Raw genomic sequence first — 24,717 nt, 5'->3', positions numbered from 1 at the left:
ATCAATTTCAAACCGACGGTCGGCTTGTGATGAGCGTCCGTTGGCCTAGTTTTTGTAGTGGCTCTTGAACCGCTGGCACTGGTCGGACCCCTGTCGGCAGCTTTTCAGCATGTCGAATCAGTGGCAGTCCCCTCAGTGAGCGGACCTGACAATGCCCTCAGTGCATGTTATAACTTTTTGTCAGACATATTCTCAGCTGGAAGTAGCTATTGACCGTCTCTGCTGAGTGAGAGTGGTGTGAAAATGGCAAGCAAGTGCTGCTTTGTTCACAGTTTGAACATGCTGCCATTGTAGTCTTTGCTGCGTGTTCCAGCGCCGCATGCTGGGACCGAAGACCCTACGGTTTCTCACAGCCCTGTTTGTTTGTTAGTCTGCATGAGTGTGTAGTATCAAATTAAACTAGAGCAATGTCTACTTTGTGCAACATAAGTGGAACCACTGTTTCTGCAGTATGGTAGAGGAATAATAATTATATGTATAATAATAATAACTTTATTTATAAAGCATGTATGTATGTAAGTGTAAAAAAAAAAAAAAAGTAAGGACATCCAGTTTCTAATATTGGACAAACAATGTTGTAGAGAACTCAGCTTAGTATGGTCCATAAGAGTAATAGGGAGATACAGCAGAGTGTCATCAGCATAACAGTGAATTAAATATGTCTGCGTGTAACATCACCCAGTGGAAACATGTAGAGTGAGAAACGTATTGGACCAAGTATTAATCTTAGGGGAACATCATACTTAAAGAGGAAGAGGGTTGACATATAATTGTCAATGGAAACACAAGAACTGACAAATATGAAGCCAAGCAGTTTAACGCTGTGGCAATAAACAGCAATTTCAACCTGAACTTCTCCGATTTCGGCAGAAATCCAATTTCTCACGAGGCGCATGTTGAACCAAACTGGCACATTCACGTCTGCAGCATCAGGTTCGTCGCTGTCCAGAGAAATCCCGGTTCTTACTGGGACACTTTAGTGGTTAAGTCACATTTCAGAGCTTCTACTTCAACTGGAATAGAGAATGTGGTTTAGCAGCGCTGCCACTTCGGATATCGATCCTGAATGTGGAGCTGCCTCTCTGCTCCCGTCCTGTCCTGGGATGAGGTTGTAGGGGGAGAGGAGGAGGAGGAGGAGGAGGAGGAGGAGGAGGGCTCCCCCCCCCCCCTCCCCCTCCTCCTCCTCCGCCCCACCATGTGTTAAGGGTTGGAGGAAAGGCCAGGCTGGCGTCACACAGGGCTGGTCCTGTCGTTTATTAGCCAGAGGAGCAAAGCGCCAGGTTGCGAGAGCTCTGTCCGGCCAGCAGCGGCACAGAGGGTGTGTTGCTAAATTTCACCGCAACTTTCTAGAAACTTCAGTCAACAGAAAAACAACAACACCACCAGCAACAACAACTACACCAACTGACTGACAAAGTGCCGCAACTCGCCTCACTCCTCATGAATCTTACTTTATGTCTTCCGTGTGTGAACCTGAGACCCAGTCTGCACATCCACCTTAGCCTCTGAATGAGCCGGGTCACGCTTGCGTAGGGATTTAATTTTTTTTGGTTGGTTGTTCTTAAAGTTTTCTAAAGCTTGACTCTGTCGTGAGAACTCTCCGGATGGCTGCTCTGTCACTCGCGTGGCTGCTGGTAGGATTTGCGTTGACTTCAGCTGACAAGGTAAGTGTCTGCATCGCTTCACAGCAGCCTCATTGTCTTCTTCTCCACAATCTTTCCTCTCTGAGCCTCCTGGTTAGTGGGAAATCAAGATGTGTGTGTGTGTGTGTAAAGCCGAAACAGCCACAGCTCTTTCTTTTTTTTTTACTGTGTCAAACGTATCACATTTGGCTTTGTGCGTAAAAGCGCTTTGCGACTTCCTCTGGCAAACGCATGTTGACACCGCACACAGCGGGATTTTAAGCCCGTTACAAAACACACGTGAAGTAGGAGACGTTCGTTCTTCAAACGTCTACAAGTGGCTCAGCATGGAGCAAACTGCTTCAGGGCGGCAGCGCTGCTGCTGCTGCTGCTGCTGCTGGGCATCACAAACTCGCAATCTGTGATTTGCTTCTGGCTTTTCATCGCATTTAACGAGTCTCTCTCTCTCTCTCTCTCTCTCTCTCTCTCTCTCTCTCTCTCTCTCTCTCTCTTCCCACAGGCTGGCGAAGTAGGTAGAGAGGGTGAGTCCTGTTCATTATTTGTTCACTGTTTGTTCATTTTGTTCACAATTGGGTTCTACAGTAAGTTGGGATTTGGAGTTTGTACTCTGACCACTGAAGAAACTTTGGAGGGCAACTTGTGCACTGACATCAAAGTGGGTGGAGAGTTTGTGTGTGTGTGAGGAGCTGCGCCCTCCCACCCTCGTTTAACACCCCCCCCCCTCACACACACACACACACACACACACACACACTCCTCCAGCTCACACACACACACACTTATATTACATGAGTGAACTGCTTCAAGGGCTTTGTTATACAGGAAAGAAAATTCCACTTCTAAATCTTGCACATCTGTTATCCATTCTGAAGTTAAGAAACAAGTGAGCTGCAACAGTGTCCACGTAGGATCCTTTTTTTTTTTTCTTTTTTCTTTACACCCACCACTATTTGCTAAACACCTCAAAGACCCCCACGCAGGCGGATGACAGTTGGCAGTTAAGCACTGTCTGTGTTCAGAGCAGCCTTTAGGGGCCTTGTAAGCAGTTGTTTGAGTTTTTTTTAGTTGGACTTCTCATAACTTCTTACCTTTTTTAGCTTTTTTTTTTTTCGTCTTCCATGAGCTAAAGTCAGATGATCCTACGTAAAAACAGCTCATTGGTACTGTTCAAGTATAGTCACACAAGTTTCCTCTGGACTGAATCTGTCAATGTTGGTTGTGTTTTTTTTTTTTCTTAGCGTAAGAGTTGTTCTGTTTGGTTTCACGTATCTGGGGCCCAGTAGAGAAAGTAATCGACATAAGGACGTCCTACCTGAACAAATGTCACGATGGTAACATTCTTTGTTGTTAGTTGGTATCTGCCAACAGGACTTTTTGCTTTCGTTCGTCCATATCATCATATGCGAGGTGCACCTGGCTGCAGGGGCCATTCATCCATCCAGGATCTAAACCGGGGCCAAAGTCAGTGTACACCCTGGAGAGGTTGTCAGCCGTAACACAGGGATCTACATTAGCCATTTATTCATATCCATTGATTGGTCAGGTCAGTTCTCAAGCTTTCAAATGGAGTCGAAGCGTTAGTCAGATCACTGAGGTCAACTTGTTTAACAGAGAATGTGGAGACATGATTCTAAGAGACGAAGTCAGGGCTGCATCAAAAGTCCACAGCCTGACTCACACTGAACCCCCAGTAGGCATCGGGCTACCAGGGGGCACCTGAAAACCCACATCTTTTTATTTTTTAAGTTACCTAAGTTTTTCTTACAAACTGACAGGGAACCATCTCGTTCCACTGTGAACCATAACAATATACAGTGTGTTCGATCAGATGCTGTGCTCGTGTCCAAACATTGTTCTCCACCGGTGCAGTTTGAACTGTGACGTGCCAGCCGTACTGTTGTTACCGTGGCAGCGAACCTGCCTCCGGGAGCACCGGTACCACAGAGGCTCTTTGAACACTGCAGAGTGGCGTCAGTAATCAACAAGTGGCACAATTCAACAGATTCCTTTTTTGTCATGTCACGGACCACTGAAGAGTTTTCCACCCAAAGCTTGGTGTTTTGATGAAGGCGTCACAGAGTTGTGTAACAATCCAGATTATCACCAAAATAGATACGTAGGTTAGGGTCTGTGAAGGCCAATCCTTATGACTCACATCAGCCTTATGACCCTTCATTCTCTCCCTGTGGTTGTGGTTTTCATCACTTGCAAGCTTTCTTTTCTCCTTTCTAAGCCCTTATTTGGAAATTTGCATTCATCAACATAGTGTTTACTGCACATTCAGCTAGTACGAATGTTCCTTCATCAGAAATGAATGATTTTTAATTTATTTACCAAGGCCGATGCAAACTTCAGCACGTTTTTTTATTATCTTACTGTAACTCCTTGACCACGTTTTTTCCCCTACTGATGATAAAAGAACATTTTACTAGATGAACATGCATTAATCATTTTTAAAGTTAAGTTTGCATCCCCTTATATGGCTTTTCAGTGTAAGCGATACACACTTGGACAGTCACACCTGCTACTGTACGTTATGCCGTGATTCCCTGATTTAAACCTGATGTATTTCCGCTAAAAGTTGGCTTGGTGAATGTAGAACTAGTGCTAGTTTTGCCATGACTACCTATGTTGTAGACATTTCAGGATTTTTTTCATATTTCCTGTTTGAAAAAAGATACAAAAAAAACAAGCAAAACAACTCACACAGAATGAACAAGTACCTAGAAATGCACCGCAGGCCCGTTTTCTCATGGTACATCCATGCTGACAAATCACAACTGTAAAGTTAACCTCACAGAATATGACTTCCCTTTTCAGAGATAAGTGTAAAAAATAACTTGACTGAACACATTCTGACCAATCTTTGAAGCTAATTGTTTACCCTGCTGACACGAGCTTTTATTTCTCCGACTGGCTCCGTCGTTTGCTCTGCCTACAGAGTCAGTCAGCAGCCAGATACCAGTTTCCTGCCAGAAATAAAAGGCCTCATTGCGACTAAGTATTTAACGTCACATCTCCAGTTTATCGGACTTTTATGGATGACGTGTCATCACCTGTGTATAAAATGCCATCAAATCACGAGGGATTAATTGGAGCCGTCACTAAAATGTGGCTAAAATTGCGCGATGCATTTTGAAGTTTTTTTTTAATTTGGTGATCAACTACTGGGCAGTTTGTGCTCACTAGAAATACTTATGAAAGTTTGTCTAACAAATAGGCAAAAAAAATACTAATAGCCACTGGAGAAAAGAATGTTGACATCTCAAAAGTCAAATGTATTTTCATTTAAAACTGCAGTTCTCTATGGAAGCTGTACTTTTATAGACAGACTTACAAGGTGACAGCTCTCAATTATTTGTGTACTTTGCAGAAAGAAACGAGACAAACGTTTTTACAGGTTTTAAAAGTGTGATTTCTCCTGTATGACGTGTGTTGAAAGTCCATGAAAGTCCACGAAAGTCAAAGTAGGCCCCGTACGGGTAAACCACCCCAGCCATGCCCTTTCACTTTAGAGTGGACAGAATAACCGATTGTGCTGTCTGGTTCTCAGTATTCACAGAAAACCATAGATGTATTTCATCTGTTAACTCAAAATGATGGCAACTCTTTCCCCCTCTGAGAACTGATGCAGCTTCAATGTCAAAATGTGACCTCCAACTTTTTCAGCTTTTACTTCCCTGCACACAGGCACTGAGAGGAATTGTACTTATTGGGCTTTTATAAGTTTTATCCTTTTACAATTCGTTAAATCTGCTGTTTCCCTCTAGAGCAAATCCCCCACACAGCGATGCAAACACAAGCCTTTATTTAAGGTCTGTTCTAAAGAAAAGGTTCCTTTTAAATGTCAGGCTCTCAGAAACTGTACAGGTTTAGTTTAACACATAAATCAACAGCATTACAAATGAATTTGAGGCAGATTTTTATTATTTTTTTAAAATTTTGTTTAAATTTGTTTTAATGCCATTGCATTTGCTTAAGCTGCCCTAAGCCTGTATGCATTAGTACTGTAGGTCGTAAAAGAACTGGAAGACCCTGACAACACTATTAAGTTTGAGTTAATGGGAAGCTACAGTACATGAACACACCATTGTCTCCCAAATATAGTTATAGTTTTGCTTATTTGACACGAAAAGTTGCTGAACTTTTGTTTATGTCCATGCTTTTCCTTGCTGGTTTGAGGTGGTTTGGCCAAAGTTAGAAAATGTGATATTCATGAACTTTCATTCAGCAGTCACCATCCAGGGTTCTGCCTTTGACAGCTTTTTGAATGCTAGGATTAAGGCTACAGAGTTAAACCATGGAACGCTGCTTGGGATCTTGGCTGCATTGTGTTGAGGCCACCAGACGCAGTTTGTTGTCAGAGCACAGTGGCCAAGAGGGTTTGTAGGTGCTCGGGTAGGAAGAAGCTGTTGAGCTGACTGCTCTGTGGGCGAGTGTCAGAGCTCTGAACCTGTGGCAGGAACGTGAGGAACGCGGGTCCATTTCAGCTGATCACAAATCCATTGTGCTGCTGCTGTTTTATCGAAGTCAGCGTTCAAGCAGCTTTCGTCCCTCCTAGTTTTTTCACTATCATTAATCCCATACCTGTTTGTTTCTTCAAAAGCTTGTCCAGATGCATTTTTCTTTTTCTTTTTTTTTTTTTTACGTCACGTGTGTCTAGAGTTTGCGCGCCGTGGTTTCTAAAGCCTGTCATTTTCCTCGAACATGTCATTTGGGTTTCACCTCGGACACCTGTTTGACTGTCTTCTAGTCAAAAACCTACGAGATAATTATAAGGTTTAGATATTCATGTTACTTTTTTTTTTTCCTGAGCAATAGCACGTATATGGAAAAGCGGAGTCCGTCCAAGGCCTGTAGGTTTCCTTCTAATGGCCATTCAGAGACATGCTAGCTCAGACTCCAGATAGTGTCCAATATTGTCCTGCGTCTGTGATTCACCTCTCAAGTATCAAGACGGAGAAAGAAACTTTTGTAATTGTAACTTTCCAGCTTAATAAAATCTGAACCCTGCCTCAAAGGAGAATTACATTTTGTACAGTGTCTTCGAGTGCTCAGACTGACAAAGTAAGTATCAGATTTCTGGAATATTGTATTCAATTTTCAAATGTCAAGGAGCTGCTTATAGTATGCAAGAGACAAGGGAAAGGGGGAAAAACTAGGGGCACAGTCTTGTGTTCCAGAACCATGGTATAAGACTGTAAACATGTGATATTGATAACGTCAGAAAAGGTTAGATTATGTGTTGAAACAATTAATTACAATTACAAAATCGATTGATTAGATTATTAATCAGTAAGAAACTTGACGACAAAATACTAACTATGTTGAAGACTTATGTCTTGCTTTCTATATAATTAAATATTGAATAGGTTTGGACTGTTGGTTGGACAAAACATCTGTTCACTTTATTAAGGAAAAATATTTAATATTAAATAACTGGTTGATAATAAAAGTGATTATTAGCTGCAGCTGTAGTAAAGGATCCTGTAAAAGGCCTTCAAATACTACTTCTGTGTAAAAATACGACTCTCAGAGCACTGCAGTCTTTTCACACCTCGTGGACATTTGAGTGTAGTAACAGGTCTTGTCACTTCACAAACATACAAAGGTGTTTTTCTGTTACCAGGTGCACGAAAGTAAAAAAGGCTTCATTGTGTTGTTTTACAGACCAGCTGAGAAGCCGGTTGAAGGAATATGGGCTGATCACTCCCTTCAGCACAGACTCTCATGGACACTTCCTGTCACACCTGCTCTCGGCCACTCACAAGCAGCGCGTGAAGCGGGAGGTGTTTTCTTCTGGTGAATCCGAACAGAAACTTTTCTTTAACATCACGGCCTTCGGGAAGGAGTTCCACCTCCGTCTGAGCCCAAACAGCAGGCTGGTGGCTCCCGGCGCGATGGTGGAGTGGCACGATGAGGTCCAGGGCTTCGGGAACGCCAGCGACAGTGTGGGCAAAGACGCCAGTGCCACGCTCAACCAGTCCAAATCCAGCGGGACGGAAAGGATAGTTCTCCGTGAGCTGCTAAAGACGGACTGCACGTTCATTGGTGACATCACAGATGTCCCTGGGGCCTCGGTTGCCATTAACAACTGTGATGGACTGGTAAGTCCTCAGCCATTAAAATTCCTTACTCTCCCACCTACTTAGATGCTGTGTTTTCATTACCAAGTGCCATGACCTTATCAAGTAGCACTAAGGGACTTTAGGCGTCCGTAACTCCTGATTTTAGCCCGTCTCTGCGTCAGCACTCAGCAGTTTTACAGCACATTGTTACTGGTAGATATTCATCAAGCGAGCAGAAGAACAGCGTTTTGTCCAGAGGTTTGTTACGGCTGAGTGGCCATCCATTGCACCCACAAACTGAGCGGATTTGACCCCCCCCCAACTTCTTCCCAACATAAAACACAAGTTTCTTTTGTGCTTCCTGAAAGACTCACCCCCTATAAAACACTTGAACGGTAATTGGTGAATGACCTGGGGCGAAATCCCCAGCACAAATCTCTGCTTTCAACGAGAGACTTACTGTGTCAGAATGAAAGGGTTCGTGCTATCTGCTGAAGACACTATACCAACAATTAATTTATTTGGCAAGCGCACTGTGAGGCTGCAAACAGATATTGCTTAAGTGGATTTTGTCCCCTAAGGACGAACAGGTGCTCTACTCGTGTGCTCAATTTTCAGTCGAACCTTTTTTGCTTTCTTCAAACCCGTTGCAGGGATAAAACACAGGAGCTCGTGCCTTGATCATTTTGGTGACTGCATTGTAATTAGCGCCTAATTGCCTAATTAGGAGGGAAGGCTTCATTTCAGTTGTGTGTGTGCGCATCACTTTCAATGCAGGGTACACAGAAATTAAAATTGCAGTCGCAGAGTTGATTGAACTGGTCTCCTCAATATTCATAACGATAAGCACGCTAATGGTGAGACGGTAGGAATGATAGTTGGTCCGTTGGTCCACATTAAATGATCTCAACAGCTATTTTTCACAAACATTTACAATCCACAATGGATGAATCTGAATGACGTGCCTAATGGTGTTCTCACTCTTGGCACCATTAGCTAAAAAAAAAATTATGAAAAATGTATCTGTTGTTAACACTGGAGTTATCTTTTGTCTGCAGTAATGTTTCACTGCAGACAATGAAAATTCGGGGTCCTTTAGTAATGGTATACGCAACGCTCAAACATGGCGGAAACATACTAGGAGTGAGTTGTGAAAGCAGTTCCATGAGTAGGCTCAGCAGCCTTCTCGCAGGTGTGGGAGTGTGAGCTTTCGACAGTGTTGCTGGCCAGCGAGGACTAAATCGAGGGTCTGATTTTGGCCTGCATTTTTTTTTTCTTCTTCTTTTTTTTCGTGCTGGTGGAAGAAGAATTTTGTGAGAACTGGGCTGGTTTCCAAGGAAAACTTTAATAGACTGATTCGTAAGTGAGAAGCTGACAGATATCGTTTAGGGTTTTTATGTGGAAAACAGACGATGACACACTGTACAGTACTTTCCCAGAATAAGGTTAAAACGTTACAGTAAGCGGGGGGGGGGGGGGGGGGAGGGGGTTGACAGGAAAAACATTTTATGCAACTGCAAACCATCCTGCCACTGCAAATAACTATTTTAAATGTGATGGGTCGGATATAAAGTGGTTTAATACAGAAAAGGAAAAGAGGTTTCAAATACACAAGTGCAGTAATGAAATAATTGCCCTCTCCAGCTAAGAGGAGCTCGAGTGAGTAGAGCTTACGTTAAAGCCTGTTCTTGATTAGATTCTATCAAAAGCAAATGTTCAAATTTATGACAGTGTTGCTAAAGTGAGCTTTACGGGAAGGAAATAAACTGCAAATCTTGGAAATGGTGAACCTACATCTTCTATAGAACTATTTAAAAAAAAAAAAAATGGATCTAAAAACTTTCTTGATACCTATAAGTAATTTTCAAAATAATTTCTGTGAGGCTGCATGTATGGAAACAAGCAAACAATAGGAAGTTGATTCCATGTAAATGCCACAGAACGCAGAAAAGTGGATGTTTGAACTTGTTATTTGCTCTTGATAAATTACTCTACACAAGTGGTTATTAAATTAATAACAGCTTTTGGCGAATGTTTTAGTTCTACAACAACGATCATGACAAATTCTTGTTGAGTCTCATCCTTTATCCCATAATCCCGCTGCCTTTCAGTAATGTAGAGATGACGCCCTGCTGTCTAACAGCCATCCTAAGCAGGAATAGAAAGGCTTTCTGAATATGTATTTACACCTTGTGGCATGATGTGTGTAATGTGCAGGTTTAGCTCAATTATCAACTCCTGCTTTTCCCTCCCAGAGGTCTCTGCTCTGCCTGTCAGAGATGGTAATTTGTCCAAGAAGTTATTGAGCCAGAATGATCACATTTGACATCAATCAGAGTACTGAAATAAAAAAATAAAAAATGTCAGCCAGCCTTTTTAAATGGCTCTAGAAGTAGTGGTTACACAGTGTTTTCATTATTAAAATCACAGGTAAAATACCGAAAGGAGTTGCAGTGTAATAATAAAAATAATAAGAAAAATAAGAAAAGTATCAAATAACTAGTAATGTACACTGATCTTGTGGGGCTTTTACAACAGAATACTACATTTTCTTTAGATATATATTGGTTTATATTTCTCTGATTTCCCTGAAGTAAACATCTGCAGCGGCAGTGACGAGCACATGTCCTAAACAAAGCTAATAGAAGTCTGGCCTTTAAGTCCGTCCTCTGCAGGACTCTGCCGTTTCCTTTGATTGGAGCAGGAGGAAGCAGTACATCACTTGGGCAGATTAAGTCTCTCCAAGTGCTTCTTCCCTGAGACATTTATAGTTGAATAGAGATTCGGGCCTGAGAGGGGCCCACACAGGAGGTGAGTTTTGCTTTCGCAAATACCGTCGTCGCAGCAGGATGTCACTGTGAAGACGCCAACAGCCGTCAAAGGTCAGCATGATTCGACCAGTGGAAGGATGATTTGGAGAAGGCCGCAGCACAACACTGCATGAAATCTCAATCAGCAGGATTGTGACCTTTTTAGATATAGGTCATCAAACACTGATGTGTCGGTTTGTTTTTTTTCTTATTCACATTGTCTCTGGCCTGACTGGAAGCATTTAACTACACTGTGAACACCACAAGATGCAAACCGCAATGATTAGGGCTGTATCCAACGCAGGAAGCGAAGTTGAAACTGACATCACTCTCCAGCAGCTGTTGGGTGGGAAATCGCTGATCTGACACCAAAAACCACTCACGATAATTTCACATTGTGCACAAAATAGAGCTGTTGGCACCACGAATGCTTTTCAGTGTTTTAATGTTTCTTGGCACCAACCAGCAGCTCGCTTGTGCTTTTATTCCCACTTATTGGGGAACTCTTCATTTAAACCGTTGACACCAGTGTCCTGTGACAAAAAGGAAACAAAAGAAAACTCCTTGAGACTCAACATCCTGTTTAACTCGCCCCAACTTTTGAAAGGTTAATTCCGAGTAGATGTCGACGTCAGTTGAAACCCAAAAACGATTAGCTTGCGCTAACACCCTTATAAATATCTGACCATTCTCTGCTGTAAAGCACATGCAGAACATGGTCAACTTTTCTCTTGTTCGCAGCCTTAATGCAAAGCCAGCAAGACTCCATAAGCCAAGATCAAACACTCACCAATCCCAGTGGTAGCTGATGAAAAGGCCTGTTGTTGAGGGCCAGTGGTCTTTGATCTCAAATAGTAGCCTTAGCCCTCACTAGGTGTGTGTTTTACTGTTTCTTAATTATAGCCAGGCTGCTGTCTGGAACCCTTTACTGCAGCAGGCAGGCAGCCTAACTGCTAAATGCTAACTAGTTACGGGGCAGATCCTTCCTCTGCTTCAGCAGCATGAACAGCCAGTCAGCCTTCATGTTGCATGCATGCCAGGGCAACCGGGGAGAGGAGTTCCTCCACACCCGATGAAGCATATGAGTGCTCAGCTCTCTTTTTTTTCTGCCCTTTCTAGTCCTACGTGTGGAGCGGAACCTAACCTGGCAGGGTCACGACCGAGCGCACTTTCAAATATAGCACGAAGCCGAGTCTGACGGCCTATTTATTTCTCGTGTTCACTGCAGTGCTTCATGACACGGCCTCAATTACAAACTTGGAATTAATTTTGAAAGTATGACTGCACGCATGTGCAGCCTGTGGCCGCATCTGGCTTTTTATTAGGTACATTCCGCTAAATCTATTGTAGTCTAACTCAACAGTCCTGCGATGGATAAAGGTTCTGATGATCAGTTTTTGAGCAGTGTTGATTCAACCATGCAATCATTCTGAAGCCTTTAGTAGGATAAATAACAGAAACACCGACCTGTATAATGCAGTAATTTTTCAAGCCATATACCACAACCATTGTGTGATCGCAGCTTCCTAAATGTTCTGATTAGCTGCTTTACTTTCTTATGTATCACTGTGAAGTTTTTGACTGATAAAGCTAAAGTAAAGGATTCAAAGATGCTTTGCATTTGCATTTGCTGTGGGACAGTTTTCTCAAAGCTTTGCACAAATGTTAATTAGAAACGTACTCTCTAAATGCTGGCGTTGCAAAAAAAAAATAAAAATAATAATAAAAATGCAGATGCGTACGGATGGATACGTGTTCCTCCTAATGGCTTGTGAGTGAAATACTGAAATGAAAATGCTGCCTTCAGTGAGTTTGCCCTGTAGCAGACCGGGCTGTTTATGAAAGTTGTCTTTGTGTGGATCAGAAACTCTTTGATGGTCTTTTTATATGTTTTCAGCTTAACTTGTGGTCCCGTTTTTAATCAGGATCGATAACAATCCACGAATGGAAAGATCAAAGGAACGACCTCTTTAGAAACATGCACTGCCTTTTTAGATTTCTTAAAAGGTTTGGAAATGCGTGTACGGGCCTCATGCAGGTATTTGCTTTAGTGTACGGGAGTTAATGACAGTGTTTGATACTTGAAACACACCTGGTTCGTGCAGTTTTCACACAGTCTGTCCATCCTAAACAGACAGAGGATGGGGACTCAGCTGAGGACCATTGCTTTTGTCAGTCATGTGTCTCTTTGTTTAAATGGATCAAACTGCACAGCACACAATACTGACCCTGGGATGTCCGAAGTGTCGCTGCCATTCCCCACCTCTTCTGGACAAGTTCACGTCTTGCCTCAACCTTTGCACGAGCGCGAGGAGAAGCTTCTCACGTCTGGTGTGTTTTTAGACACAAGGACTCCCAACGTAATGTCTGGATCTGTTTTGTTTTTGTTTTTTTTTCCAGCTCCTCAGTGCAGGAAAGATGACAGAGGAAATGAATGATCTAATTTGAGACGGGGAAACTCCTCTACACTGTTAGAAATGAAATGATGGAACTTTTCTCACCACCTTCAATCATTAATATAATTTAAACCACAGCAGCTATGTATTACTTCCTGATGCTGGATTTATTTTGGGTGCCTGATAATATGCCTGAACATATGTGTGTTTAAGCACTTGCAGGATAAAAATAACTGTAAATCTCTTTAAATGTTTTGGTTACATTAAGCCATATTCTCACATCTTAGTCGGATCATTTAATAAGCTCGCTCTGTTTTTAGCCAGGATGGCAGCTACGATATGGACGATTTTGCTTGATAGTATGGGGTTTCACAGAGGTGGATATTGGTGGATGATGGATGTGCAATGCGCAGGAGTTTCACTTCACAGCAGGAACAAAGGTGCGACGTTACCGTCACCTGTGCGCGTGTGAGCGCGTTTAGGCAAGAAAGTCCCTTTTGTCATTTTAGAGAAAGACTTCAAAGGTCATTAAACATGTTGGGTGTGAAGTGAGGTGAGTTTCTTTTTTATTTTTTAAACTCAAGTGTTAAAAACCGAGAAGAAAAAAACGAGTAAAATTGCTGTAGTCACAAAAAACGCGTGTTGTACTTGTGGTTAAAATACTTTTACTGGGAACATTTTATTAAACTAATTTTAGTGGCATTCAAATGTATTTGCATATGGTGTTTAGTTAAATAGAGTGAGTACGTGACCCTATGGATGGATTATGAGACAGTGGGGAACAGATAAAATCCCCCAAACCCACCCCTCTTATAGGGCACCCAGACTAGAGGAACACAAAACAACTACAGTTGTTTTTTGCCTCTGGGCTATTTAGCCCAGTGTTCTGATCAAGAACTGATCAGAAGTGAAATACTGTAATTGAGATTGGCTCTGCAGTGACATGAATATACCAGATTTCCTTCCCAGTAGAGATGTATAATATGGGAAAATGATAATGACTGTCACTGGATCCTAAAATACTTTCCTCTTCTTTGCTATGGCATCACTGACACATCGCCGTGACGCTGGCCCTTTTTTTTATTTTTATTTTTTTATATCCTTAATTGCCACAGATTATGGGACATCACATCTGTGTCTAAGAGGACAAATTATCATGCTTTCATGTGCAGCCATAAATATGTCTCCTTACCATGTAGTACTAGTTGTATTCCAGCATGATGAAAACCAACTGTTAGCTGCCTGGAAATGCCTTGAAGCACCAATGAAATGCTGCTTCTGCCTCACTATTTTGTTTCCATGAAGCAGTAGAGCTGGAACAAAAAGCTCCTCTTGCCCTGTATTACATGAAGAGCTCTTTTTTTTTTTTATTTTCAGTTTGCCTAGGCAAACAGGTAGACCGGTCAACTGACAGATACAGACAGACGCTGGGAGAGCTGACTGTCGGTATTAACCTTTACTGCGCCAGCCTTTTGGCCACCTCTATGTGTGTCATGTTGCATAATCGACTCCGCCAGCCAAAAGGGCAGACCACTGCTGTGTCTTTGGTGTGTGTGTGTGTGTGTGTGTGTGTGTGAGAGAGTCGCGAGTGTAAACACGCTGCCGGCTTAAAGGCTAAGGCATCAGTTAGAGCGTCCTTTCAGAGTAAAAGCCTGCCTAGCCTCAAACTGCTCAGGCAAAAGTTAAATGTGACTTACAGCGATGAGGTTCATGAAGAGTGACAAAATCAGCAAATAAGATATGCGAAACCTTTGCCGCTAAAAGCTGCATGTGTTTAGTGGCCTAAGCCTTTGGCCTCTAAAACATTAAAGAACATTCTGCACATGCAGTATCTGGAGCTGCTGTGGAAAGTCGGGGGGGGGGGAAGCTAAGAAAATATCCTTTTTGATTAGAAGAAAGTGAGCCAGTACTTCATTGCGCTGAACTGTAGTCGGGCACAAGAGGTTTATTCACTAATAGTTCTCAATGTTCTCCGTTGACTTGGCCAGGGCTTGTTGCAGAAGCTTGACCCCAGAGCTTGTTTGGGCATATGGTTTGAGGTACAGGAGGGGAGGCACACCACCATATGCACAGCCAAGCTATTTCTCCTCAGCAGTCGAGTCGGTGCGGCTCAGTGTGCGCCGCCGGTGAGCTCTCACTGACATTTGTGTGCTTAAACATTTTTAATCGGGACCTATATAAACTTGAGAGGAGCCCACATTTTCTGTTGCCGTTTCGGACAAACATTGAGAGTCATTCACCGGAGTGGGAGTTTAATTTTAAGTCAAGTGTGTACTCGTCACGGCCTCCTCAACGCCGTGTGCAAATGTTTGCTCTGTTCGGTGGAGCGGCACAAAAAGAAACAAGAAGGAAAAATAAACCTTCTATTGTTTCTCGAAGTGCAGCCTGTTTCATCCATCTCCGCCCTCCACTTTTGACCCACGCCGTTTCTTGATTTAAACGCATAACCTGACTTCCAAAAAAGCTCACAAAAGAAAGGATATTAACTCAAATATATCTGAGGCTGAGCTTCAAGCACAGTAATTCAAGAGGATGAAGTTTTGTAAATTTTGTGCGAAATATTGCCCCAAAATATTATCTTTTTTTTTTTGGGGGGGGGGGGGGGGTCAATTGGTTAAGAAGGTTACGTGTCCTCCCCGCAAGTGATTAGAAATTAACTTGAGTCACTTTTTCCCCCTTAAAGCTCCTTTTAAAGATGTCAAGTAACGATGACGAAGGTTTGGTCACATTTTTGAAAGCAAACACACCTTCGAACAACACCGGGGGTGAAAGGTGGCAGTGTCCCGCCTGAATCCAGACCTTTTTTTTTTTTTTTTTTTTTAGAAAGTCCATTCATACCAAACTCCTTAAGAAGTTTAGACTGAAAGAGACTGTTTTTGAAAAACTGGAGGCCCTCAGCTGAATCCCATATGTTTTCGTTGGCAGACGAGTGCTGTCTGCTTGGCTGGAGCTGATGTTGGGGATATTAACCGATGGAACACAGCACTCTTGATCCCTCTTTTGAGGGTTGTGTTTACGTACCAACAGGCTGAACCTCTGTTAGACACCTGCTATCGTCGCTCCTGCCGTTGGACAACCTCAGAAATGGGCTGCGAAAAAGTTTGTGTGCCATTGTAAACCCTTGAGACAGCCACAGGATGCACTGTTTCCACACAAGTTGTGGGTCTGTTGCCAGGAAAATGATCCCGCGATGGATTTTATCTTTTTAACTTTCCTCCCTTTTTAGCTGGCGTTGTATCTCCCATGCTTCAGTTACCTTGATTTCCAAAATTTGCATATACAGGTCATTTATTAGCCGCATGCACTCATTTCCATGGGTTTTGTTCTAATGTTGGAACATGAATAATTAATTGATCAAATAATGAAGGTTTTTTTTTAAGAACTAATCATAGTTGCATTGCAACAAAGTCTTCCTACGTTCCCAGCTGCTCCGTGATGGACGAATGCACGTTGACGTGTTTCTATTGCGGCAGTGTCTTCAACAACAATGTCAGTCCCAGTACTGTGCTCCACATGCTCCACTTTGTGCTTAAAAGTAAAGTGGTGGAGTCCAGGGAACTAACTGAACTGTGCATCGTGCCAGAGTGCAGCACAATTCCTATCATAAAAACGTCTCTTTCAGCGTCCGAGCATTCAAATAAGTGGATGGAGTTTATGGATGTCACATAACATGCGTATGGGTTTGAAAAAGCCTTACAAATGATCTCTAAGTGGGTCTAGATCAAGGATACATTTGAATGTGTAATGCATAATGAGAGTATTTATGAATGACATTGGCAGTGAGTGGACATAGTATGTCCAAGTAATTTACCCTGATTGAGTTCTTATTTCATTTCATATGGTATTGAAAGTTGTCTGTTAAATGGTGGTTTCCCTCTACGCGCTTTATTTGTTGTTGCCAGTTACACCTGATGCAAATTCCGGTAACACCCAGAGTTTGTTGTGAAGTATTAGTAGTAGCAGCAGTAGTTTGATGGGCAAGGAAGGGATTCGAACTGGTGACCTTCTAGCTGCGCTGCCTGCATTTGACTGCATTTTCAAGTGATCTTTAAAAGCAGTAAATGATTACTGGAATTTCATGTACAAACGCTTCAAACTGTGATTCTTTTCGTCTCCGTGCTTGAACGTTTCAAGTATCTCCGCGTTTAATTTCCGGTAAAATCCTCTTTCTCGTAGGACGAGGTTCATCACATCTTATTTGGATTCCTCATTCACTTCATTGATCGTTTCCATGAAGGCCAGCGCGAGGCGTCGCTGCTAAACCACCACCCTCTGCTCTCTCAGAAAAGCTCTCTAATTGACAGACAATGACATCATTAAGCTCCAGCTATAACAATTTCTCATTTTTCACCCATAAGCCGTCCAAAGGACTTTTCTCTCTTACGAGGTTCAGTGTTTTTCTAATTGATTGTGAGAAATCCACAAAACAAAGAGATTATAATTGATTTATTTTGACCTTTAGTTTCTGGTTGTACTAGTGCTGAAACACAGACAGAGATGTGGATATAAAGAAATGTCCTAACGGCATTCATGCTATTTTTGACCTAAGATTTAATCGCAGAGGTTAAATATTGCTACTCCATGGCCACTTCTGATATGATTTCAGACTTCATCAGCTTGAACACTATCATTGAAAAACCATCAGCAGCACACAGCACAACTTAATGTCTTTTTTTTTGGTTCAGAATGTTCCTGCGTATCTGTCCCACGACAAATACAGAGCTTTGAAAAGAACTTTGTAGAAGAGCCAAGGTCACTGTGACCGTCCACCGCTGATCCACTCGCTGCTGGAGGAAAGAGCCAACAAAATAAAGGGTCAAATAACATTTTTCTCCAAAAAGCTCCGTGCTATAGTCCTTGCAGTGCTCTTCATTTCTGTTGAGAGAAACGATGCTTCATCTACTGAATCTGGACATGAGCACCACTTAATTAAAATATGGAAGATGTGATAATTAGGTATTTTCAGCTAGTACTCCATTATTTCTACTACATGTATGTTTTGACACTACATGTGCACCCAAGTTTATCTGAAATATGGCACAAAAAACACACATGAGGAGAAACTCTGCTTTATAAACCTGAGGAGTGGTGCTAACTGTACCCTAAGTAACTCAGTTGTGAGCAGTAAATTCAGAGTTTGGTTACTTACTAATCATCGTGTCTGTTTATTGTTCGGCGCCTTCTTACTCAGAATTTTGCATTCTCCCGTGCAGCTCCTCCGGCTGATGTCTACGGAAGTTCAGGATTGCAGTGCATTGCTGAAAACATCTCATGTTTGACCAATGGCTGAACTGTTGTCAGCTGCCCCATTTGTATAACTAAAGGGTCCATTCATCTCATGAATCAGTTGTTTGGTTCAGACAATATTGCTTTGATTGGTGTGAGGCTGGTGACAGATGTTCATGGCCACCGGGGGATAGATCCTAATAATTCTTGTTGCTCGCTCGACCGGCCTGGTGTCTTATTGTTGGAGCATTGTGTTGTGATGCACCAGGTGTGTCCTCGCCCGGTCACCAAGGGTCATTCTGATCGATCTTAAGCCTGGTTTAAAAAATCCATAAAAAAATGGGACGGTCGGGGCAGGAAGGACGCTCGCCGCTGTAGCTCATTGGGTAAGGCGGGCCCCCATGAACCACTGAGGTTCGTATCAAAGTGTCCTCGGGCAAAACCCTGAGCCCCAAGTTGATCCCGGTGGGTTTGGCGAGCGCCATGCATCGCAGCCACCGCCAGCGTTGAATGAGAAGCAACATTGTAAAGTGCTTTGGATAAAAGTGCTACATAAGCGGCCATTTAATTTTTCCACGAACCCAACATACGACCTTTTGGCAGCGCATTCATTTTGATCCATGTTCTTTGATCCCGTTTGTGTCCACTTGGTTTAATGTCTGCATAAGGCAGGACTGGTGTTACCTGAGATACTGGCAACATGATAAAATATCTTATGTAACTGATTAGAAATGTTCAAACACAAAAACACTGTACTGTTGTATTCATGCCAAAAGACATAATTTGAAACTTTGGAAAGTTAACAAGATAAAGATTATTACCCCCCCCCCCCCCCCTTTATCTTACAATAATAGCTATTTAAATCTAGCTAGAATACTCCGTGTGCCAGGACATATTTCAATTAGTCACCAATTAAGCATTTTGCAGTAAATTAATCATCAGCTATTCTAACAGTCAAAAAAATCGTCATTAAGCAAAAATTAATTAATTCATAAGACTTTTATTTCCAGTCTTCACATAAAATCATTGTACAATTTAGAGTCAATGCTTCAACGTATCTCGTCTCTTGTAGATGTTTAACTTTATAAAAGTGCAGTGGGTTTTTGATTTGTCATCTATTTTCAACCCTCACTGATAATTCTGTTGGTGAAGTCACATTTTGTTTTTGCAAGATTCCATGATAATTTGATCATAAACCACTTTTCACTGTACAGTATTTCTGTCTTCACTTCATTCAGCTATTCAAATGGTTTCCTGGAAAAAAGAGAGATGTCTGTAAATAATATTCACCTTTTAACACTTTTGAGGCGGCACCAAGATCATTCATATACAAATTAAATTACTTTGTTCCTAAAATTGCTTTTCAAAGATAAGGATCAGTGCCATAAACTTAATATGTTTGGGTATTTTTAAAAACAAAACAAGACCTTTTTATAGACTTGACCTTGTGCTGCTGGTGATTACATGGTAGTACTTTTACTATTTCTGGGGATTTTATTTTTATTTGATTAATCCCTCCATCCCAAAATGGAGACTATCCCAGCAGCCATTGGGTAAGAGGGCGATTCAAACCGAGGACCTTATAGCTGTGAGGTGGCACTGCTAACCACTCCACCGCCGATTCACCAGTCAGATGAATCCGTAATGAAAATAGTTGCAGCCCTAGTTTGCCACATTCACCATTGTGTGATTCTTAAGAGCCTTTCCTGAATGCATAACCTATGTCAGGTCATCCCGGCCTTGAGGAAGATAAAATTCATAAAAACGTGGAGTGACTCATACCTCCCTTGTGCGTATGTAACTATTAATCAGGACGAAAATGGAAGATTGTAATGCCTTTTTATGCAAAGCTTCTGCTTTCCATATAGACAAAAAATCTATTTCGGGCCAGCTGCATCCACTTGTTCATATCTCCATCCATTCAAAGAGGTGGGAAATCAGCACTTCCTTCGGTCGACGCAGATTATGGAAAAGCCTTTTAGACGGAAGAGTTCCTTTTTCTTTAAGAGACAGCAAAACGTGTCTTCTGGATTTTATTTACATAAAACATTGATCCTTTATATTATGAGCTACTCACAGTTTGGCCACAAATAAATGAGGATGTGCAAACGTAAAGGAGGTAGAAAAACGCATTTTCACTATTTTAATATAAATAATATTGCTGCAAACCCATAACGTTTGCAACAGACATCTGTTTTTAAAATGCCCTTGCAGGTTGTTGATGACGTTGCTCGGGAACCCATCTAGTTTTTTCACCTGATGGACGATGCACATGAGATAAATTGCACCCCCTTGGACAGAACCATGACTTTGATCCAATTATCTATCTGTCTGTTTATTTGCACAGCTACATGTCACAGGAAGCAGTTTAATAAGCCTGCATCCTTATTTATGGCCTTTGTTAGGAGGCTTTCCACTTCCAACTTGACAAAAGAAACATGGCCTGTTAAACACGGGAAACATTTCAAAAACTGAGACTTTTCCTGTCTTTGCCTCATGTACACTGTGAATCCGTGAATAAGCGGATATTCAGTTAATTTCAAGTGAATTCAGAATATGCCTCCATGATCAGGGGCTGTCAACATACCAGTGTCGAGGTGGATTTTATTTAGCTGCGAGGCAGGAGATGAGCTCAGAGCAAATAAAGGGGGAAAGCAAAGTGCCGGGATGGGGTAATGGCTGCGGTGCTTGGAATAATGCAGACTGGATAATCCGTTGGCCTTGTGCCTGCAAAACTATTACACGTGAGGAATTGGTAATTGGTCCATTGGCAAACTGCATAACAGCCTGACAGTGTATGCAGACATACAGAAAATGTCTCATCTGTGTCTGTGAGCAATGGCTGCAGGTGTAGGATAAATGCACAGCATGAGCCTGGGCAGAACGTACTGCAGCACAAACAGGCTGCAACAAGGAAAATGCAAATTTAAAAAACTTTTTCCACCTTAAGTTTGATTTCTATTGTGGCATTATTTAAATGCAAATGAGGTGGATTTATTGTTTTTTTTTTTTTTATCTCTTGTGATCACTCTGTGGGAGATGGTGCCTGCCACATGTCTGGATCCTTTCTGTTGTGTTCTCCGGCACCTTGTACATTTCTTTTCTGAATCTTCGTAGCTGCCAAATGCAGATGCTCGTTTGAATATCTATTTGCTGCTGTAAATTCAGCTTCAGACTTTTCTTTCTTCTGTGAGTTTATTGGCAACATGCCACAGACATTCAAGACAACGTTGCAGTTTCATCAACAGTAAGTTCTGTTTTGCTGCTTTCACTCTCTTTCAATTATAATGTGTGATTTAATAAAAAAAAAAACAACCTTAGCTTCTGAGGATTTGTGTACAAAAGCGTGATTGTTGCACGTAAGCTCTGTGCCAAGCGGTTTGCATGGCTCTCACACTATCTGGAGATGTGCACGGTATTTTTGGATTGACTTTGGATTAGTGACGGAGTGGCCCTGATTGAAAACGGTTAACGATTGAAATTGGGATTTGTTCTAAACATGTGATTTCAAAAGTTTGAGAATGCACAGGAAGAGACAACATGTAAAATGTCCACCTTAAAGGTTGCTTCTGGCGCTTTATGCTCTTTAGCATATCCACTCCTCCCACATGCAGTGCGCACTAATAAAAATGCAGCAGATTTAAGTGTTATCAAAATATAACGACCTACTAAGCCTCTTGGCATGTTGACCATACCCATATTTATCCAAAGACAACAACCATAGTGTGATAACCTCTAAAATGATTGTAAGAATGTGGAGCAGATACAAATCCAATGCTGTATAATAAAAAAAAAATTATAAAAATAAAAGAATTATACTATTTACTTCAAATAAAATCAAAATAAGTCCTGTTAAGACCCACAACTGTTTGTTTGCAAGAAACCTCAGAAGGTTGTGTTTTAACAGCTATCAGTCATAAGTACGTGAATTGTCTTTCACTTTACTTTAGGCGTAACACCAACAAGTTCATTGCATTTTAGCTTTGCAGCTCCTCGTGTCAACCTCCAGGATAAGTATTAAAGTGACAGGTAGCAGGACTGCTGACAGTGTTAATGAACAGAGTATTGGTACTGATCTGTTCACTATGTCATGGATTGAATATTAGATTTTAAAGACAAAAGCAAAGTAAGCATAAAACACAGACTGACAGATGAGGGACAAATGAGTAACCCAACCTCAGATCAAGATGACAAAAACAGGAGTCCAAACTGGGAAAGGATGCAGAGGCTCACTGTCCGGGAGCAGGCAGCATCACAACAAAGATGAACTGGCAGGGAACTGAGGGGAGGGCCGGGTTTGGAAGGACAGGGGAGCGGGGAAGTAGGCAGTAAAGACAGGAAGTAGGCTGAGGGCCTACAAAATAAAAGCTGGGGACCGGAAATCAAACCGGGACAAACTAAACACAGGGAACAGGATTGGGAGACACTATCCAGGACCTGCAAAAATGTAGAGTCAGGACATGAGCACAGAAAAATAACTGCAGATCCCTCAACCTGTGGACCTGTTCCAGCTGCAACACAAGACATGTAAACAGTTTCTTCCCACATGCCATCACTCAAACAATCAATCTGTGATGTAATCCTCATAAACATGGAGCCCAAACTATGCAACAACTGTATATTTCATAAATAATTACACAGTTAAATACAAGCTGTATATACTTACATTGATTCATGTCAAATTGTATCCACAAACAGATTCTATTCTTTTTAAATGTGACGTTTAAACGTGTAAACGTATGAATATCATAAGGTGGTTAAAATGTGTTTGGCGGGTGTTAACACTTTTGAGATGCACATGTTTTTCCCTGTGCTGCAGAAGTAAGAGTTGTGCAGATGCAGAACCTTATAATTTTATTTCATACTGACTTACTGCTCATCTATGTAAAGTACACGTGGGTGTATTAAATGTATATTCAGTTACTTTGCTTAGTATTGGCAGCAGTTCCATTTTAAACTTGAATTAGAACTTGAATTAGAGTCTGGTCAGGGGGAGGAGAGGGGGAGTCTTCGGCTGATCGGGGACTGTGGGAGTTTAAAATGAGTTCAGTGTGCGTGTTGCTCGCAAAGCACCACATGTGCACAGTCCTACAGAGTGCAAGCAAAGAGGCCAGACTGAGGGAAGGCCTGGGAGGTGCAGCAGTGGAGTCGGACTGTTCAACACGGCCGAGAGCTGGAACGAATTCCTCTGGAACTGTGTGAGAGGTGGCTCTGTCTGCGCACAGGTGCACAGTAACAGCATTTCTTTCTGCCAAGTCGACTCTGCTTGAACATGACTGTTGCAACAATAATCATTAGTGTTGCTCCTGTATCACAGGCTGGTGTTTGCCGCAGCGAATTGACACAGGTGTTTGTTGTTTGGATTTTTTTTATTAATGCCTTGATGACTAAAAACATTACACACGGCGTTGGTAGCATCTCGACTCGCAGTTTTAGCCGCGATGAGCAGACAGTTGTAATATTTGTGTAGGGAAAATGCACAGTGATTGCAGAGAATGCTGATAGGTGGTTTAGAAAAGGGGCATTTCATTGCCGTGTAATGTTTTCCTGGTCATGCACCACACGCTTCATTGCATCAGTTGGATCTGATGAGTTGTACCTCAGGTTGGATCGTACATTATTTTGTTACCTGGGCACTAATGCTAAACAACAACATGACTGGCTTCTTATTGCAGGAAATCTGAGGATAGCAGGTAGCCATCACAAAGCAATTTCGTACCAGTGTGCAACTAATGATGTTCCGCTTTCTGATCATCACCAGTAGCTCTTGCGTAACCAGCTGACAATTGCAAAATTATAGAATTTTGCTTGAAAAGAACAACAGGAACAGTGTCAACAAAACAATATGTAGCAAGTTTCACAGAACAGTAAAATAGAACAGTTAAGTTCCACAATTACTGTGACTTGATTTGTGACTTTATGAGGATAAATATGGCTGTTTTAATAGATCCTGAGGATAATGCAACCACACAGGGTGCACAAGCTAGTACCAAACCGCCACACAAACATGGGAATCATGAATTCTTCACAGAATCTGACTTTGTTACTGGATGGGTCGCGGCCCAGGTCAACAACGACCGCCACCGGTGCTGTTGACCTACAGGTTGCCGGTGGAAACTGGGCTACTGTTGGTCAAAAAAGGAGAGGAGGAAGGCGTGTTGATACGCAGAAGGAGAAGAGGAAAGCTAAGAATGTAGGACTGACAGTAGGGACTCTGAATGTTGGGGCTCTGACAGGGAAGGCTAGAGAGTTGGTTGGCATGATGCAGCGAAGCAAGGTGGATAAACTGTGTGTCCAGGAGACCAGGTGGAAAGTTAGAAAGGCTAGAAGCTTAGGAGCAGGGTTCAAGTTGTTCTACCATGGGTCAGATAGGAAGAGAAATGGAGTAGGAGTTATCCTGAAAGGAGTTTGTGAGTGGTGATTGCTGCAGATTTCAATGGACATGTAGGTGAAAGGAACAGAGGTGATGAGAATGTGATGGGCAGGTTTGGTCTTCAGGACCGGAACGCAGAAGGACAGATGGTGGTAGACTTTGCAAAGAGGATGGAAATGGCTGTAGTGAAGACTTTCTTCC

At 42.1% G+C, this 24,717-nt stretch overlaps 1 protein-coding gene across 2 annotated transcripts in view; it reads left to right on the top strand.

Annotated features, from left to right (window-relative positions):
- The first annotated feature begins 1,226 nt into the window (after window positions 1–1,226).
- adamts3 (ADAM metallopeptidase with thrombospondin type 1 motif, 3) overlaps window positions 1,227–24,717 on the top strand; it is a 114,678-nt gene continuing 91,187 nt past the window's right edge. For both annotated transcript variants that reach the window (XM_067521808.1, XM_067521807.1), the window contains exons 1-3: window positions 1,227–1,664; window positions 2,143–2,164; window positions 7,314–7,750. In XM_067521808.1, coding sequence (XP_067377909.1) covers window positions 1,605–1,664; window positions 2,143–2,164; window positions 7,314–7,750 — 519 coding nt within the window. In that variant the 5' untranslated portion in view covers window positions 1,227–1,604. The remainder of the gene's footprint in view (window positions 1,665–2,142; window positions 2,165–7,313; window positions 7,751–24,717) is intronic.

The sequence above is a fragment of the Channa argus genome, chromosome 11, assembly GCF_033026475.1.
Source record: "Channa argus isolate prfri chromosome 11, Channa argus male v1.0, whole genome shotgun sequence".
NCBI classification, from domain to species: Eukaryota; Metazoa; Chordata; class Actinopteri; order Anabantiformes; family Channidae; genus Channa; species Channa argus.
Note: the sequence above shows the minus strand (reverse complement) of the source record. Positions and strands in the feature narration are given on the sequence as shown.